At 39.8% G+C, this 18553-nt stretch overlaps 1 protein-coding gene across 10 annotated transcripts in view; it reads left to right on the top strand.

The window, feature by feature from the left end:
• The window catches only part of FRMPD4 (FERM and PDZ domain containing 4), a 309339-nt gene that overhangs the window by 148812 nt on the left and 141974 nt on the right, over positions 1-18553 (top strand). For 3 of the 10 annotated variants that reach the window (XM_066982097.1, XM_066982092.1, XM_066982111.1), the window contains exon 1: positions 15305-15393. The exons of 6 other annotated variants lie outside the window; for them this stretch is intronic. In XM_066982097.1, coding sequence (XP_066838198.1) covers positions 15320-15393 — 74 coding nt within the window. In that variant the 5' untranslated portion in view covers positions 15305-15319. Of the gene's footprint in view, positions 1-15304; positions 15394-18553 lie in introns of those variants that run through there. One more of the 10 variants, XM_066982109.1, reaches the window with a different exon arrangement.

Genomic DNA, 18553 nt, shown 5'->3' with positions numbered 1-18553 from the left:
CTTTATTTTACTAGTACTGAGGGTTTTTTTTTGGCTTTTGAGTGGACAAATTTCCTTTGAAGTATGTAAAAGCTTGCATCATGTTTTGTAGTTAAAAGACTGCCAGCAGCCTGTGCAGACATTTTTTATTTTTTTTTTTTGTAGCTATATGAATTGCTCTGAGGAAAATATAAATGAGTTTGGAATACATTAGGACTATCATTCTGGTTTAAGGAAATACAGAAACAACACATAATTGTACAGCATTTGCGGTCATAGAGGAGCTCTTTTCCAATCATCTTGTATTCTTGCACAATGTAGATGCAAATGGTTCATTACTCCCCAAGTAATATGGAAATTCATTTTTAAATTATCATAAAACTGAGAATTACTATTTCATCTGATTATTTATATATTCCAGCTCTACATCTTACATCTTAATTTTTTCTGGAAATTAATTAATGTCTTCTTTAGAAACTATTGCTTTGTGGCAGAGGGTTTTATCATGGTAGCATGATGACAGTAAGTCCTCTGCAAACTCTCCTCACCTGCCTGCCCTCTCCTTTGCAAAGACAACCATTCACCATGGTTTTATTACTGATTTTCAGTTCTTCCATTACTCTGCTTCTTGATGGCTGGTCAGAAGCGCAGTACCAGGCATGTGATTTAACATCAATAAAAAAAAGATTTTCAGCTACCACTGATGACAGCAAAAATGCTGATTCTAAGAAGGAACTACTTCGAGGTCTGCATGTAGAGGTGCTTCAAAGTGTCAGTCAGATAAAGGTGGCATCGCCACAGACGTTCTGGTCAATCTGTGATAAATACGATGATTGCAGCTGTCTTGGAAATAGGCATGGTTGTATCGCTCCTTTCATTCTGTGTAACTGCAATTACATATATTTCTGATTGTGAAGGCAGATTACAATTCAGAGCATGGGAACAAAATAATTACATAATTTGAGTCTTCCTTTTTGCTATTTTTTCATTATCAGTGCTTGTGGTGGTGGGGTTTGTCATATTAAGTTGTTCTTGAAGCAGTAAACCTGGCTTTAATTGACATTGGTGAAGAGTTTCCAAAAATCTTGAAAATTGCCCTACATTTTCACACTTAGAGTTACTAGTTTGTATTTTTAACTTAATGAAAACTTGGAACAAGTTTACCAAGGATTTTATTGCATTTGCTTATTCGATTGTAAACTTTGAAAGTCTAAGATTTAATTTTCAATCTTCTGAAAGAAATTCATTATTAAGGAAATAAAAAAGGTTGTTTTTCCCCTCTTCCAAAGTAAATGCCTAATTTAATTTTTTGGATACTTATTTACATCTAATGTCCTGAATTTGTAGTAGTAGGTCTCATTCGATGAAGCTTTCTGAATGTTTTTTTTTTATATATATGTAGTAGTAATGACATGATGCTCCTACGTTTGAGTCGCAGCTCATTAACTGGATGGCTTGGAATTCTAGCTGCGCTATTAATTTTTCATGTATTTATACAGTAATGAATGATTAATGTGTGTTCCTGCTCTAGAGTCAAAGATTCTGAAATGGGGAATAACAGATGACACAGCATGCTTTCAACTGTGAAAATGTTTCCCAGGGGAACACTGAAACCTGAGAAAGAGTAAGCAGACCAAAAATGAAGAGTTAAATTAAAGGAAGTTTTTGGTTTCTTGTCTTTTGAAAACATGTAACAAATATTTTAACTTCCCATGAACATTACATATCTAGGCTTTCCTAGATGTGTAACAATATAATGTTGGAGACGTTGACATGTCAGATACGGTACCTCAGAAACTTTTAAGTGAAGTATAGGTGGGGCTATTTATTCTTTTTATTTAAATTAGCTTCAATGGGAATTTATTCAGTGGGTCTCAGGGGAGTTGCTTTACCAACAGTTCCCTGCTGAGAGTTGTATTAACAGTAGATCTTGACTCCTGTTGCCTTTGTGGAGATTGTGTTAAGTCTCTGCCAGTTGGGATGATGCAGGAAAGCAGCAATTACAGCTGTGTCTGATACAGGGCTGTTCGGCTTGTAGTCTTCTGAGGCAGAGACTATGAAAGAAACACATATACAGGGCCAGAAGCCAAAGGCTGCAAATGAAAGAGGTAGAAAGGAATGGGATGCACTAGGGGATGGTTTTTGCCCTTGAGACATTCATTTTCCACTGCTGATGGCAGTTTAAAGTCATTCACTTAAGAGACACTGTGAAGCGTGTGACTAATGGAAAGGGCACGATATAAAACAAGCACAAGTTTGTTTCAAAATGCCATTACAATAAAGTACCTTTCCGGTGCTTAGTCCTTCACTGTTGTTTAGGATATACGTGTTTTTATAAAAGCAGAGTACAAATTTTTTACAAGTTGTGAAGTCTCTACTCACTGTTCTGCCTGTGGAAGGCTCACTAGGTGGTACATGTCGAAGTACCATGACACTAGATGATACCAGCCCTCAAACTGATTCTTGCAGCTTGTTGGGAAGTACATCAACTCCTGGTTTGAAAGGCTTTCTATTAACTGGCTGCATTATTTGTGCAGAAGGTATGTGCCCTGCTCTCACCATGTTTGCTTTTAGAACATTTTTACTCTGTCTGCTTTCCTTGGTTTGAAGTTAGCTTAATAAAATACAGAATGTTGTTTAAAAAATTAGAAACTCTCACACACTTAGATAATACTCTTCTGACTTCCTTATTGCTTAGGGCTTCTCTGAGATGCCTTGCAATGTCGGTTGAACTAAGGGGCTTCTTTAACAATGTGCTGCCTCCAGAGTGCTGCCGTACAGAGTGGTACCTCTGTGAAGCTTTATTGGGCTGTTGGAGCCAAGCGGGCAACTCAGTAGCATGTTACACAACCTGTATAACTCATTTTTAGGAGGTAAGAGGTTTGCAACTTTGCTTTCCCTGCTCAAGGTTTCCTTCCTTCTGAGGGGCTCTCTGGAGATGCACCTTCCCTCTTCCTTTGCCTGGGAGAAATTCCTTTTCTGCTTTTGTTTTCTGTTCCCTTTCTGAGTTGAATTACAGCTGTGGAATAGAGCGGTTTCATGTGTATGCACACACACACAAACTTGTCTTTTACAACCTTTGTACTAAATATGTCTAGTGTAAATATATTCAGCTATGTCTCTGTTACTTTTTTCTCATATTTCATAGCACTGAACTTCAGAGTCACAGAATGGCTGAGGTTGGAAGGGATCTCTGGAGGTTATCTATTACAGTCCTGCTGCTCAAGCAGGGCCACCTAGAGCAGGTTGCCCGGGACATTATTCAGTCAGGTTTTGAACATTTCTAGTGATGGAAACTCCATCATCTTTTCATTTGAATGAAAACTAATTTGTTCTTTCGGGTACCTGTTGAACTTTATTTCATGGCTGTGGCAAAGTGACACCGTGAAGGGATGTGGGAAGGCCTCAGCACCTGTGGGGAGGCTGCAAGGGAGGTGAGGAGGCTGCAAGGAAGTAGGGCATGTAGGTTTCTTCTTGCTCTCTCCCCCATCTTTGTGACCCAATATTTGCTTTCTGTCCCTAATTCTCCCTCTCAAGACACACAGGTGTCCTACCTTCCCGTGTCCTCCACCCCAACCTATGCAGATGTTGGGTGATGGATGCCGTGCTGGAAGCAGCACCTGCAGACCACTGCAGGCTTTCAGTAAGCCATGAGCAGCTCTGCTTTTCCACAGCACACCCAACCCTTGGTACTCCTCATCACATGGTGTGTCAAGAGTACAACTAGTAGACTTAGAAAGCTTCACAGTAAAATTTCTCCACATCATCCTTTCTCTCACAATTTTTGCTGGATTTGTGGGTGTGGGCTCAGGCCACAAATGGAAAGAAGCTGGAGAAATGCTTGCCTTTGCCGGTCTGTTAAGTAAGGCCCTGAGCTGGAGATGCTTTGGTGTGCTTCACTACTTTAGCTCAGATCATTTCTGGGCTCCTCAGTACAGGAGAGACCTGGACATAATGGAGAAAGTCCAACACAGGGCTGCAAAGATGATGAAGGGACTGGAGCACCTCTCCTATGAAGGGAGGCTGAGAGAGCTGGGACCATTCAGCCTGGAGAAGAAGGGGCTCAGGGGGTCTCATCAATGTCTATAAATACCTGAAGGGAGGATGCTGAGAGGATGGAGCCAGGCTCTTTTCAATGGTGCCCCGTGCCAGGACAAGAGGCAATGGGCACAAACTGGAATGCAGGATATTCTGTTTGATCATCAGGAAGCAGTTCTGAGCTGTGCAGGTGGCAGAGCATTGGCACAGGCTGCCCAGAGAGGTTGTGGGGTCTCCTCCTTGGAGGTCTTCAAAAGCTGCTTGGATATGGCCCCATGCAACCTGCTCTGGGTGGCCCTGCTTGAGCAAGGAGTTGGACCAGGTGACCTCCAGAGTTGCCTTCTTACCTCAGTCATTCTCTTATTCTGTTCAAAGCAAATTTTTTTTTGTTGTTCTGGAAGTGGAGAAGCGGGATGTTGACATGACAGGCAGCTTCTACTGGGCATGGGAATCTTTTGATGAATCTTGCCACTTAATTTCCCCACACTGCAGTTTTCCCACCGGTACGGCAGAAATGGATAAACTGTGTTAGTGACAATATTATGAGGTTGAATTTTTTAAGTTTGCTAAGCTATTCTAGGATCCTCAAAGTGAAATTACTGTATATAAAGGGTAAATAAATGATTATCACTTGAACACTTTGTTTCCCAAGACAACTTAGTTTTAGACTAAATGAACTTCAAAGCTGATGTGTCACTAGGAAATAAAAGATGGCTGAAAGCTAGGGAGGTTATTGAGCCAATGTGTGATGAATTAACTGAATTACTGTGAAGTAATGGCAAAATGTCCCCATATTTGTAATTACTTCTTCACAAACATGAGGGATTGTGAAATTAATGTCAAAAGTAGGGTTTTCGTCAAAGAATGTCTTTGCACTATTTACATTTCTTTACGAGAAAATAGCTAGTGCCCAAAAATGTGATGAAAATGTATTATTAATGTGTAAAACACCACAACTTGAAATTGAGTAAAATTTTAATGTGCAATTTTTATTCTCACATATTCATACCCTTTCTTTTTACAAACAGTATAAAAACACAGATTTAGCAGTAATGGAAATTAAAATCATTGCTGTTGTCAGAGGTTTGACATTTTCAAGGATTCTTTGAGGTTTAGGCTCCAAGTTATTAATCAGATGTTGCCTCAGTGATATGCAGGTGTGTATTCATTGAACGTTTTGCTGGGTCTGCCTAAGGTAGAAAATTAAAATGCAGTAAGTAAATACTCTAGTGTAAAGAATGAATTTATTACAAAATTTTAGTGGAAGTCAAGGAGCTGACTGTTCCTGGAAAATAGTGTGAGGCTTTTGGCAATGGAAAATTTCCCCATGAGCCTTTAGTTTGACCTGTCACTATATAAGACTAGCCTGTTTGAGACAGATTATTAAGTCTCAGATTTCATTTCAGTTAGCAGAAAAACAAAGGCTGTGCAGCACAGCTCAAGGAACCGTGTTCTGGCGCACTGTGAGCGGTCACTGTTTTTCAATCAGCTGCATAGCTGCAGTGTGCGCCCCTGCTTCTTCATCGATGGGCTGGAGGAAAGCTGGGTTCACTGTGTGCAAGGAATGTTACATCTTTCTGTTGTTTTTTTAATGTTTTTTTTTTTTTTTTTTTTTTGCCATTTGTGATATGAGTAAATACAAGCTTCTGGTACAAGTTTCTGGTAAGGACAGTAATCAGATAAAGGCTACCATATCTGTTCTTTTCTGTCTGACAACTGGTGTAAGAATGAGAAGCAAGGTATTGATGTCAGGATGTCAGCTTAATATTCAGGGGGGCAAATGCATAAAGCCTGCAAGAACTGGCTGCTGGGCACAGAATTTGTCTGGCTGTATTACTATGGATGTCATTTTATGGTACTGCTTAACAGGATTTTTCGTAGAGACAGCTATCTGCAAAAAGAGAATAAAAATACAAAGAGTTTTGTTGATTGCTTATTGTGTGGAGGTAGTATTGAATGCTACAAGATTGGCCAATTTTAAAAGTAAGTGGATAGTTCCAAGAAGAAATTAAGCGGTGCACACATCAAAAAAATAAATGTTAATCTCTCTCTGTAGATGAGCTTTAAACATCCACTGCTCTTCTGAATATTTGCACATTATATCTTAGTGCCAGACAAATTTATTTGCTATTTCTCCCTTCATTATTATTATTATGTGATTATACAAAAAGCTGTCTGGATTTTATAGCCTCTGACTTTGCTGCCAGCTCTCTTTTAATTAATTTTGTCATCTCTATCATACATTGCTTGAGTGGAGGATGCTCAAGAAGGCAATTTTGTAGCCTTTCAAGACTGTGGCTATCTATATAGTTTGCTTGCTCACTGCCTTCTTCTGGTATCCTTTACAGACAAGACTGATGCTGTATCTATAAGAAGTTTTGGGGGTTATTTTTCTTTTTCTCTAGACAGAACTATTTCTGTGATAGTGCTGTACTTATACTTTATGGTGATCAGCCTAGTCAGTACTTCAGGGTTAGTTTTGCCTGTTAACCTCTATGGATAGGGCATATATCCATGTTACAGGTTAATTCCCAGAGCTAATCAAGTTTTGTGAAGCCTATTTTTCCAAGTTTGGCAAAAGCACTGCAAGTGAAGATGTAATTGCATTGGCTGAGTGGCTTAGCTGAAACTTGTGAAGTGTGTGGTGTCTGTGAGCACGTGGTCTTTCATGGTTTGGGAGCAAATTTATTCATCTTTTTCAAATAAGAAACTGTAAGAAAACAATATGCATTCGTTGAATAATACTTATGCCTTGAGGTGGTATGGTGGCAGTGGCTGGTAGCAGAGAATATTCAGTAGGGATCGATGTCTATGCTTGAGATCTTCCATAGTGTTCCAAAAGTATTCTATCTGTTTTCCCATTCAACTCCTGTGGGTTTCTCATTTGAAACAAGTTAGCTCAGAGTATAAATGTTGAGGCCTTCATTCGCAAGCTGACACCTTTCTGGAGCATAGATAAAGGAGGTTTGTATAGTCTCCACTAAATAAAAAACATATGTTTCGAAGAGTACACAGGTAACTATCAGCAGATAGGCAGTTGACAATGCTTGCAGGCTAATTGCTTAAAAATGGATTCATATCATCCATGAAAAACGCTAATTGGTTTAGCTGAAAGCTCTATGCACAGAATCTTTCAAAACTGCCTAATGACTCAAAGCCTTCTTTGAATTTCAAATATTTTTTCTTAACCAGATAAGGATCTTAGATAATATGTTAGTCTTGCATAATTGCTTTATTACAATAAAAATATATCTGGAGGATATTGTTTTCTTTTGTTACTTTAGTTTTCATTGTAATCCTATTTTCTGCTGCTTCATAGAAACTAATATAGAGGATTTTTTTCTTATGACATTCACAAGACAAAAGTTTATTTGGACTGAAGAAAAAGCTATATTTACTGCTCTTGTATAGGCATCAATAATTTCAGATGTTGGTACATTCTCCCTTTAAACCCTCTTAAAAGTTTGTATTCAGTCAAAACTGAATATATTTTCAGGTGAGACCTCCAAGATCTGTTGTCCTTGATTTTAGACCACAAACAAGAGAGCTGAACAGCCTCAGTTCATCCCACTAATGAGCATCTCTCATGAACACACTTTGCTTTATTCAGCTCTCCAAGCAAGAAGGTTTAAGAGTACTTCATCTGTCTTTGAATAATCTCACTTAGCACCGCTTTTGATTCCTGTTTGCTTTGGTATAATGTAGAATTAACTTTCATAGTTGAACTATGAGGTTCTTTGGTTGTTAATGTGAAAAAAAAATGAAAAAGAAAATTGAAAAAAAAAAAAAAAGAACAAACCCCAGCAATATTCCAAAGATCAGTTTTAACCCTGGGAGTGTGGTCTCTACAGCTCTATAATGAGTAGAGAGAAGAAAACAGTCCCACTGGGAAAAAATGTGTTCCAGCTTCCTGGTCTGTCTTGCTCTGGGGTGACTTCTTTGTCTGTCTGTTTCTCTGTCCATTGAGAGTAGAGGAAACCTCATGAGATTACTGTCCTAAATCCAGTTGGTTTGGATGTTCCCCAAAGTGCTTCTCAGTAGTTTAAAAAAATGACAGCTGTAAAGAATTCTCTTGAATAACGAGATGCCAAATCAGCTTGCTGAATGTATACCTGCATGCTGATGGTTGTGTTTTAAATGCAAAGTATGCATAGAATCATAGAATGGTTTGGTTTGGAAGGGACCTTAAAGATAATCTAATTCCAACCCCCCTGCCATGAATAAGGATACCATCCACTAGATCATGCTGCTCAAAGCCCCATCCAGCCTCACCTTAATCACTTCCAGGAATGAGACATTCATAACTTCACTGGGCAACCTGTTCCAGTGCCTCACCACCCTCTGACTGAAAAGTCTTTCTCTGCAGGGCTTCTCCCAAGTTCTTCTCCCAGTCTGTTCTCCTGTCTGGGATTGCCCTGACCTAGGTGCAACACCTTGCACTTGAACTTGTTGAACCTCATTAGGTTCACATGGGCCCATTTCTCAAGCTTGTGCAGGTCCCTTTGGATGGCAACCCTTCCTCCTGTTGTATCAACCGCACCACTCAGCTTGGTGTCACCTGCAGACTTGCTGAGGGTGCACTTGATCCCATTGTCTGCTGCTGATAAAGGTATTAAACAGGCCCAGTCCCAGGACTCACCCCTGAGGGACACCACTTGTCACCAGCATCCACCTGGACATAGAGCCATTGACTACCACTCTCTGGGTGCAACCTTCAAGCCAACTCCTTATCCACTGAATGGTCCACCCATCAAATCCATGTCTCTTCAATTTGGAGATCAGGATTTCATGTGGGACCTTGTCAAAGGTCCGTGTAGATGACATCGGTTGGTCTTCCTGTGTCAACTGAGACAGTCACTCCATCACAGAAGGCCACCAGTTTGGTCATGCACGGTTTGCCATTGATGAAGCCCTGCTGGCTGCCTCCAATCACCTCCTTGTCCTGTATGTGCCTTGACATTGCTTCCAGAAGGATCTTCTCCATGATCTTCCCAGGCACAGGGGTGAGGCTCAAAGGCCTGTGTTCTCTCCAGTAAAAACTGTTATGCATTAAACAACAAGAATTTAGAAAAATGCAATGAATGAGCTGTCCGCTTATGTTTTCTTAAACAGCTCCCAACTAAGTAAAAATAACTAAATACATATATACATACATATAACATGAAAAACTAAAAATGGTAATCAGGTTTTTCAGTACTGTAAAATATCTTCACAATGGAATAACCAGTTGTAATCCAAAGAATTTATATTCAAAGCTAGCATATTAATAGAAGAACATTGGAATGTATACTGAAAAATAAATAAATAAATAAATAAAATCCAATGCTTTTTTCATCTTTATTTAAAACCAACTAACTAAAATTTAAAAAAGGTAGTTAACTACATGCTGAACTACCCAAAGTCTTATTAAACAGCCAAGACTGTTGGCTTTTCATTATAAAATTTCAACAATTACTGATTTATTTGTTTTTAAAAGTGATGTTTTGCAATGCAGAGGTATGCTTTACGTGTTATTCTTTCTTTAGTTTCTGTCTTATAAAAAACTGTATAATATTGCCAATGTAGTCCGGGTCCTGCATTTTAAGGAAAATTATAGTTTCAAATTAGATTTTGAAGAAAGAAGCTAATATTTCTCTGTATTATTAGTGGGGTTTTTTCCTAGCATTTAATTAATAAGGAAAGAGAATCTATCATGACACACTGCATTAATTTGGCATAATTGCATTACTCAGTGGTGATGCACCTGGAGATCATCTACAACATATGTTAATGAAACTTTCATAACCCTAGAAATTAGGAATTTGTTGCCTTTGCTAGAATTAATATTGGATCCAGGAAAAAAATAAAGCTGTTCTCCTCTCCTCCCCCCCAAATTAGATCTTGCAGATACAAGAAAGTAGCAAACAAGCACAAAGTAGGGTTTCCCAAGGAAAAATATTTCCATCCATACTCTTTTACTTGTAGGTTTTTGAAAGCCCTGAACTTCTTGAAATAGTTTTGTCATGACGAAGTACTTGACAAAATGTAGGCAACACAATCAACGTGGCTATTATACACTTTACAGCCTGTTTTTACATTTCACTGTGAAAATAGCAGTGCCTATATCATGGAGAAGTTTGAAGCATGAATAAGTTTGTCTGGATTGTGTGTTTGTTTTGCCATGGATAAAGAGACATATGCATTTGTTCTGTACAGGTCAGTTTGTTTCAGGGAGGTATTCTTACTTTGTCCCACTGCAATTCCATTATCTCAACTGCTTTCCTCCGCACGGCAATTTGAACTTATATGTAATATTGTAAATAAGCATTTGTAAGAACTAGATTTTAATGTGCTTTTTTAATATGGTGGATGGAAGCCAAAAAAATATTTTATTTCTTCTGTTTTCACACAATCATTCCTTTCCTATTGCAATGTAGTCTTGAAACCGGAGTAAGAGAAAAAGTTGTGTATGCTGTGCAAGATCTTCCTGGTTTCTCTTTTCTCTGTTGCTTTGAACTGGCTAAGGAACAAGCTATTCTTCATTCCCGTTATTGTGAAATATACTGGGGATTAATGCCTAGCAGTAAGTACCCATATTTCATTAAGTGCTAAATGTGCCAGCATTTCAAATTCTGAAATGCCAGATGCTCTAAGGTTTTTGTTTGTTTATTTGTTTGTTTTTAGTTGTTGTTTTGATGTCAGAGGTAAAGATGGGAAGAAAGTGAGGTAGGTTTGTCTGTGCTGCTCTTGGTCAGTAGGAAGACCAGCCCCTTCACTTGCACCGGCCTCAGCCCTTCTTGGTCAGGCTCCTATCAGGCTCCCTTCCCTGCAGCAGCAGTGTATGATAGACACACTTCCTGTGCATGATAATGCTCCTTTGTGAGGGCTTTCTGTGCCATATTTCTACTTTAAAAAAAAAAAACAACTTTTTATTTAAAATATTTAGCATGGAATGATAGTATTTAGCTTGACACATTTGTTTTTGACTGATCTCTTGGAACATATTCAATATGGGAAAAATACAGCATGGTACATTTGAGTAAGAGGGGTAATGAGGTACATGTTGGAATAAAGAATGATTTTGATAAAAATAAATCTAAAAATGTTTGATATTCAGCCAAAGAACATTGCACTGCCTCTTGATTAACACAACTCCTGGTTTATTTTCTTGCATCATTACATTGATCTGTTCAAATGTAATGAAAAAAAAAAAGGCAGAATAGATGCAGACTGAAGCATAAGGTCTATTTTCATTTTTTGTATATTATTGTATTTTTACAGCATGAAGGAATAGCTAATGCAGGAACAAAATGAAAACTTTCCAATGAGTTGAAAAAAGTCATTTGTGCAAATTAGAGTAAACTTATGCTTTTTATCCAGATGCATTAGTGACTTCACTACCATCTTTCATGAAAATATTATTGTGCTTAGAATACAAGATGGATTTAAAAGAGAAGAAATAACATGAAATTCAGCAGCTCATGTATAATGGGTAGTGTTCATGTATTGATGTTAAGGGCCTAATCATGCTATTTAACCAAATTCAAAATAAGCTTCCAATCACTGCATCATAAAGCATTGGATTGCTTTAATCAAAGTAGAATTTAATCAAGTGGGTTTGTCTGATTTCCAGGCAGAAAATAATTTGTAAATGTTTGGTTTTGCATGGCAGATCTGGAAGAAAAAAAAAAAAAGGTTTGGTGTGAATGTGTTTGGAGTATTATTTTCGGGTGACATCAGAAGGACGTGGGCAAGGGTTATTCTGTCCTTCAAACCAATCAGACTATTGAGAGTCATGGACAAGCTTTATCAATTGTGGGTGCAAGCAATATTAAAATTATTCACTGCAGCCTCTAAAATAGAGTCCCAGATAATGTCATGAGAAAATCTTATAATCTTTGGGTAAGGTGTTTATATTTGCAGCCATTCTGTTGTAACTGTGTGCCTAGAAGGAGGATGAATTGGAACTGAAACTTTTATGATATATAAATATTTTTGCTGTGTGAAAACTCATGGAACTAGGAATTTCTTCCTGTTCAACCATATATTTTCTCTCTCTCTCTGTTCCCTCTCTGTTTATTTAACAAAGACTAATCGAGCCTTTTTTCAGCAGCATAAAGCTTCTTGTCAGCAGCATAGTGTAACTTGATTTTTTCTTCCATCTGCTTTATCACCCTTTTCACCGGTCCATATTCTAATTTGGAAATAAACATTCTTCCTTCTCTTTGCTATTTTTCTTCATGCTTCCCTTACAGCCACCTACTAATTCTGTGAGTTTATCAGATGTGTAGGTGTTAAATTTTAAGTCACATTAGATCTGAAGCAAGAAAACAGTAGCCTGTTGCCTACAAATCCATGCTAAGATGTTTTTTTGTCTAAACCATCAGGGATCACCAGGTAAAGTGTGTAAATTAATTTGGTCTTCTGATTTGACTTCTGGACACTATAGCTGAGGATAACAAAAAATGTTTTTAATGTTTATTAATGGCAGGAGAAGGGCCAAGGAGAATCTCTGTCCTTTACTGGATGCAGGGGGGAACGTGACTACTGAAAATAAGAAGGCAGCTGAGGTTCTTAATACCTTCTTTATGGCTGTCTTTACTAGTCAGACCACTTATCCTAGGGGTACTCAGCCGCCAGACTTGGAAGTCTGGGTTGGGGAGCAGGAGAAACCCCCCACTGTTCAGGTGGAAGGTGTGGGGAGCTGGGGGTCAGATTCTTCTCGCAGATAACCAGCGACAGGACTAGAGGGAATGGCCTCAAGTTGCACCAGGGGAGGTTTAGGTTGGAAATGAGGAGACATTTCTTCTCAGAAAGAGCAATCAGGCATCCGAACGGGTTGCCCAGAAGGTGGTGGCCTCACTGTCCCTGGGGGTGTTCAAGGAAAGGTCGGACATGGTGCTTAGGGACATGGTTTAGTGATATTGGTGGTAGGGTGATGGTTGGACCAGATGATCTTGGAGGTCTTTTCCAACCTTTATGATTCTATGACTTCTTATGCAGATGAAATTTTGCACTCATTGATTTCTCCATTGAGCCTATATTTTCTGTTTTACCTGTGTTTTTAATGACCACGCAATTTGATTTTAAGTCTTGAAATGATTCCCCTGGCTAATCACCTATTTTATAATGATAAAATGTGTCCCCCATCTTTCATTTGCGTCTGTCTGGCTATTATTCCTGCCACTGACTCTCATTACACTGTTTTCTGAGTAGACAGAGATCTATAACCACAGGTTTCTTCAGGAATGCATTTGTACTTTTAATTAAAAAATGGGGGGGGGGGGCATCTGCTACTAAAGTCTATTTCCTTTTGGTTTTTATTTTAAACATAAGAAGATATCTGATAGGCTTCAAAATAATGAGGTGCCTTAGAACTTCTGCAGTTCTCATAGGTGATAATTTCATTACCATCTGTTAATTTTCTCTGAGCTACATCTATCTGCTGAAGGTGGGGTTCCTGACACATTAAACCCCTGTGGTGGGTGTTGGGGGTGCATTGTAAGTCAAATTATTTTATTATGCATGGGGGTTCTGCAATCTACCTCTCATTTTTGTGACTGATAAACAGGTTTAGTCCCAGCTAAACCAAATACATCCTGCTGTTTGATAAAAAGAGAAATGAGCAATGTGGTGTCTGAAGGAATATTTCATCTTGTCATTCCTTTCAAAAAAAAATGTTTCCTTGCTTTACTGCTACTCCCAGAAAGGAGAAGAGTATAGAATGCCCAAGATTAATCTCTCTTCTGGTGCATCATTCAACCATTTCCCTTAACTTCGAAATAAAAATCTTGCAGATCATATTTCACACTTGCGTCGCTGCTTTTCTGTGCAGTATCTCTGCATGACTACCTGCAACCCAGGACAGCACCTCAATAAGGGGCTGCAGACTGGCATGGGGGTGGAGTTGGACTCACCTTAGGTATGCTGTAGGTGTCATTTTTCTTTTTTCAAAAAAAAAGAGTTTTAGAAAAGAAGTTTTTAAGATCTCAATTAGGAAAGTATGTATCTACTTAGAGAAAAGTGAAGACTCTTCAACATGGTATTATAATAAAGCAGCTTCCTTTTGTATGCAATCAATGGAGAATTGATTCAAGGGCTTCAAGTGTGTACTTGTTTGAAAAGTAACACTGATGTTGCTGCATTTGATATGGCATGGTGCCTTCTGGACTTCTGATCTTCTAGATGGAAAGTTGAAAAATAAACAAAAGCATCAAAAGACGTATTTGGAAATACATGTGTTTCATCTGGTATGAAGCAAATTATCTTAAGGCAGACTCTCAGAAGATGACAAATGCAAAACTGTATTCAGTGCCTTTGTATTCGGTTCTGAGGGCAGTCAGGGAAGAACAGGTATGTGCTCCACACAGGGTAGATTTTGTGTGAGTGTGTTTTGTTGTTGCTGCTTTTATTTGTGTGTGTTTGTCTTAATGAAGAGTTAAAACCATTGCCCCAACAGTTATTTGCTCCCTGTCCCTAGAGAGTGCATTTCCTACATCGTAGGCAATGCTGCATCTCCTCTCTTGTTCCACACATCTCTTATTTCTTGCCAGAGGGTATTGATAGGTGCCTGCCAGGAAGGCTGGCCACCAGGGCCTGCACTAGCCTTTCTTGCTAGGTGTAAATGAAGTGTATTCCTCAGCATTAAGGAGCTTCCAAAACATCATGAGTAGGTCTCAAAAATAAGGCAGAATGGCCTGTGTAAAGACCTAGCCCTTGTGGGATCTGAGTTTTCTTTTGTTGCTCCTTACTGCCAAACAAGATTAAGAAATGGGTAATTTGTCCATTCTATTTCAGCATACGGTTTAAGGTTTTCAAGAAAACAAACCCTGAAAGAGTGCTGTTAGGCAAATAACTTCTGAAATCATCTTTGCCACTACTTCTAAAATAGTAGTGTCAGGATTTTTCTTGAACTTCCTCTCTGCATGGGGCTTGCTGGCATCTGTGTTCCTTGTGCCATGGGGGACCAGTTCACAGGATGGCGTCTCACCTGCCAGCTCATGGCCTAGCCAGTCCCAGGGGGTTTCTGGATTATTGGGTTTGGGGGGTGAAATCGTAACCCTCAGAATAATGCCTTGAAAAATGCGCCTAGGTGTCTCACATTTGTAAGGACACAAACTATTACCATGCCTTTTCATAACAGAGACCTGGTTGGGTGTGGGGTTTGCTAGATTCCGGGTTAATGTTGGATTTTGCTTCCTTTCCCTTCCCTGTACAAATCAAGGAATGAAAGGGTACACCTGGGTACCCCCCTTCACTCACACGTCTTTCTTTCTCCCTAATTAACTTTGGTCAAGTGACTTTAATTAGATCATCTGAGTTGATGCTGAAGAAGGAGGGAGACATTTTGTATGTGCTGAGTTCAGTGAAGATACAAATTGGATATGTTTCTGGCAGGTACAATTTTCCTGCTTTTTCATATGCTAGTACAGGGTTTTGTTTCTTTCCTCTACCCAGTGCTTCCAGGTAGAATGAGTTTAAAACATTTTAACTGTGCTAGCCTTAGTAAGTGTAATACGCACTCAGACAGGTATCTTAATGGCTGATAGTGTCTTACATCACTACACTGCCTTTTTTTCTTAAGAATGCACAGAGATCAAATGTAGCCCAGTGACATAACTGATGGTGTACTCAGAAAGAGCGTTAGATTTTCACCCCACTGACATTTTTGGTCCTCTAGCCGCTTGTTCTGGTCTCAAAGCTGTGCATTTTCATTCCTGGTATTTGCTTTATTTATGTGTTTCATGTGTATATGTGTTTTTCTTGTGTTCACATGCAGGATAAAAGAAGCTACTCAAAGTGCAAAGAAGCACTCAGTGTGCCTTCATAAAAAGTGAGCATAATTAATCTAGTTAGCTGGCTCCTTTACAATATGTTTTGCCCAGTTTTGCTTGTTAGTCAACTACAGAATAAGCTGGTGTCTTATTTTTGCTTCCTGGGTGAGTACTTAAATTAAATAAGCGTTAGCATTTACCAGCTAAGTGTAACCAACAGGAGGCATGGAACAGGTTATGATAATCCATGGGTATTCTCACTCACTCCAAACAAGTGCAATAAATTTGTTCTGATTTGTGAAATGAAAATTAGGTGTCTGGTTGCTTTGTCAGTAGAAGATGTGGCCACATTTCTCTCGGGGTGCTGGCAGGTCATCCTAAAGCATGTAATGATTAGACAATTTTCATATGGTTGTTGCCTGCATGTGGTTATGCAGAAGACATGTATTAAAGTAAGAGTTGTCATTGGAAAGCTTATATTAGTAAAATCTCTGGATAAATAAGACATATAATTTCTTGCAAACCTTGATTTGTTGCTATTATGCAATACTTTGAAAATGTTTGAATGTTATCTTAATCTTTCAGATGCCACTTGCTAAATATGATGTGTGATTTTATGCTGAAATTCAGTTAACAGAATATCAGCTGAACTTGTTCATATATGATACGTTGCTGTCATATTAAAGATGTATTTTGTCTATTTAAATAGAATGTCTTGAAGTTTCATTCTCCCAGGAAGGGAGAATGGGAGCCAGGAACAGCTGACTATTTGGGATCTAAGTGGTAACTCGTGGTGCTGTTTTCATCCATAGGTTTTCTTCTTTGTCTCATTCTGGGGTTTAAAGGGATTTCAAATTCTGTTTTCCCTTTGGCTTGTTGGGTGGACAAGCTCTGAGTTACAGTATTTCCTCACCTTATCCCACTCAGCATCTGGTCCTGCAGTTCACTTGGAGAAGCAATAAAGGCAGATTTCATGTGGAATGAGCTCTGATAGCACGTATATGTGTGCGCGTGCAATTTCACATATTCAGGGGAGGCAGGAGAAGAAGGAGAGGATGAAGTGAACTCCTAATTTCTCTCACTCCAGAACTAAAGGATACCATCCATTTGTCTATAAAAACCTGTTTAGAATTTCTGGAATCACATTTTGTCCTTTCTAGATGATGCAGCAAACCCTGGTGACCTCATCCACAGATGACTCAGGAGCTGGATTGATTTCATGTAGTGTGAGTTGAGAAGGAAACTCCTGTAGTTGAATTCCCTGTTAAGCAGGAGGCACTACTTGTGACTCTCCCCACCTTCCCTGGAATACCTCTAGCGTCTCTGTGAAAGGAAGCGCATCTCATCTTTCAAGGTTTTGCTCGAAAGACAGGTACTGACTTGGTTCATGAGCGCATTCAGGAGAAGGAATCATGAAGTGTGGAAGCAGTGAGGAAATCAGACCAGTGACAGGTGTGTGAGTAAAGTGTGAGGGAAGTAGCAGAGAAGGCAAACAGACAGTGTCCACAGAGAACCCCCCAGGTATGTGGATCGTGGTGACCTGAACCTGTGAAAGGGGAAGAAGCGGTGTTCCTGGCTCCAGCCACATGGGGAGTCACTGCAGGGGGGAGATCAAGAGCTAAATGCGATTAGTGTGGCAAGAGGGGAAAGATCAGTTTAAATAAAACCATCTGAGAAAATTATCAAAGCAGCCAAGATTGCAGTAGGAAAAAAAGAGCTTCATAAAGCACATAAACAGAGCAAGACTGTGCCTGCAGGCTTGTGCCTGTATTTAGTGGAAGTGTTTAGCTTCAATGCCTTGGGCGATGTTAGGGGAAGAGTTGCAGCTTGGAACTAATGTGTGTTTTCCCTGTGCTGCCACCTCTCAGGGGAAGGGACTGTGCTTCCCTGCAGTTGGAGGGGCGGCTCAGAGGTTGCCCGTGCTCCCTGCCTCTCCCCTTCTCCATGCGTCCTCGCAGCTGTCAGAGCCGGCTGCAGTTGGGGAGGAAAGAGCAGGGAGAGCATCGGTTCTTACGGGGTTGTGACAGCCAAGATGCAGGGCAGAGGAGGGAGAGGAAGGTGGGCGAGGGAGCCAAGAAGTACATTCAAAGATCACCGTGTTACGCATCTGTGCAGTTGCAAATTGTTTTGTGCACGGAGCGAGTAATGGAAGACGTAGAGGGGTGGCAGGGGAAATTTGGTGTCAGATGAAGTTTGCATTGTTTGGATGGAGAAAGACGCTGTTTTATGACTCCAAGTGCAGCAAAGCACATGAGGTAAATATGCCAGTAAATTGAGAAGCACTTTCCTCCTCAACAGACAGTAAGTATTAATGAAGATACAGGTGGCGCGCACGCAGGCACGCACACAGAAGCAAATATAAAAGGAAGTAGAGCAGTTATAAAAAGCCAGCCCTGGAAGAGGCTGATGGCTGGCTTCCCAGAGGTTTTTTGGTGGGGGGAAGGTGGAGACAAATGCAACAGCAGCAACAACAAAAGAAAATCACAGCAGGGTTTTATAAACTCTGTAGGAACTGGGAGACAAGGCTGAAGGGAAATGAGCATCATCTTCTTTTTAACAGATAAAAGGAAATGTACAGTAACAAGCAATATGGAGGTTTGATCTCTTTGCTGGTGACGTGTCTTGTGATTGATTTAGGGCAGTCACTGTGCAGAGGTCGCACCAGGCCGCGCGAGGCCTGACTGCAGCACCTCGTGGCTTCTTCAGGGAGCCAGGCCCTGAGAGCTGGAAGCGGCAAGGGAACAGCTTTTGCCATCATGAAGAGGGCTCAGAACTTACTAATG

The sequence above is a fragment of the Anser cygnoides genome, chromosome 1, assembly GCF_040182565.1.
Source record: "Anser cygnoides isolate HZ-2024a breed goose chromosome 1, Taihu_goose_T2T_genome, whole genome shotgun sequence".
NCBI lineage: Eukaryota > Metazoa > Chordata > Aves > Anseriformes > Anatidae > Anser > Anser cygnoides.
This window is presented reverse-complemented; position numbering and strand designations above follow the sequence as displayed.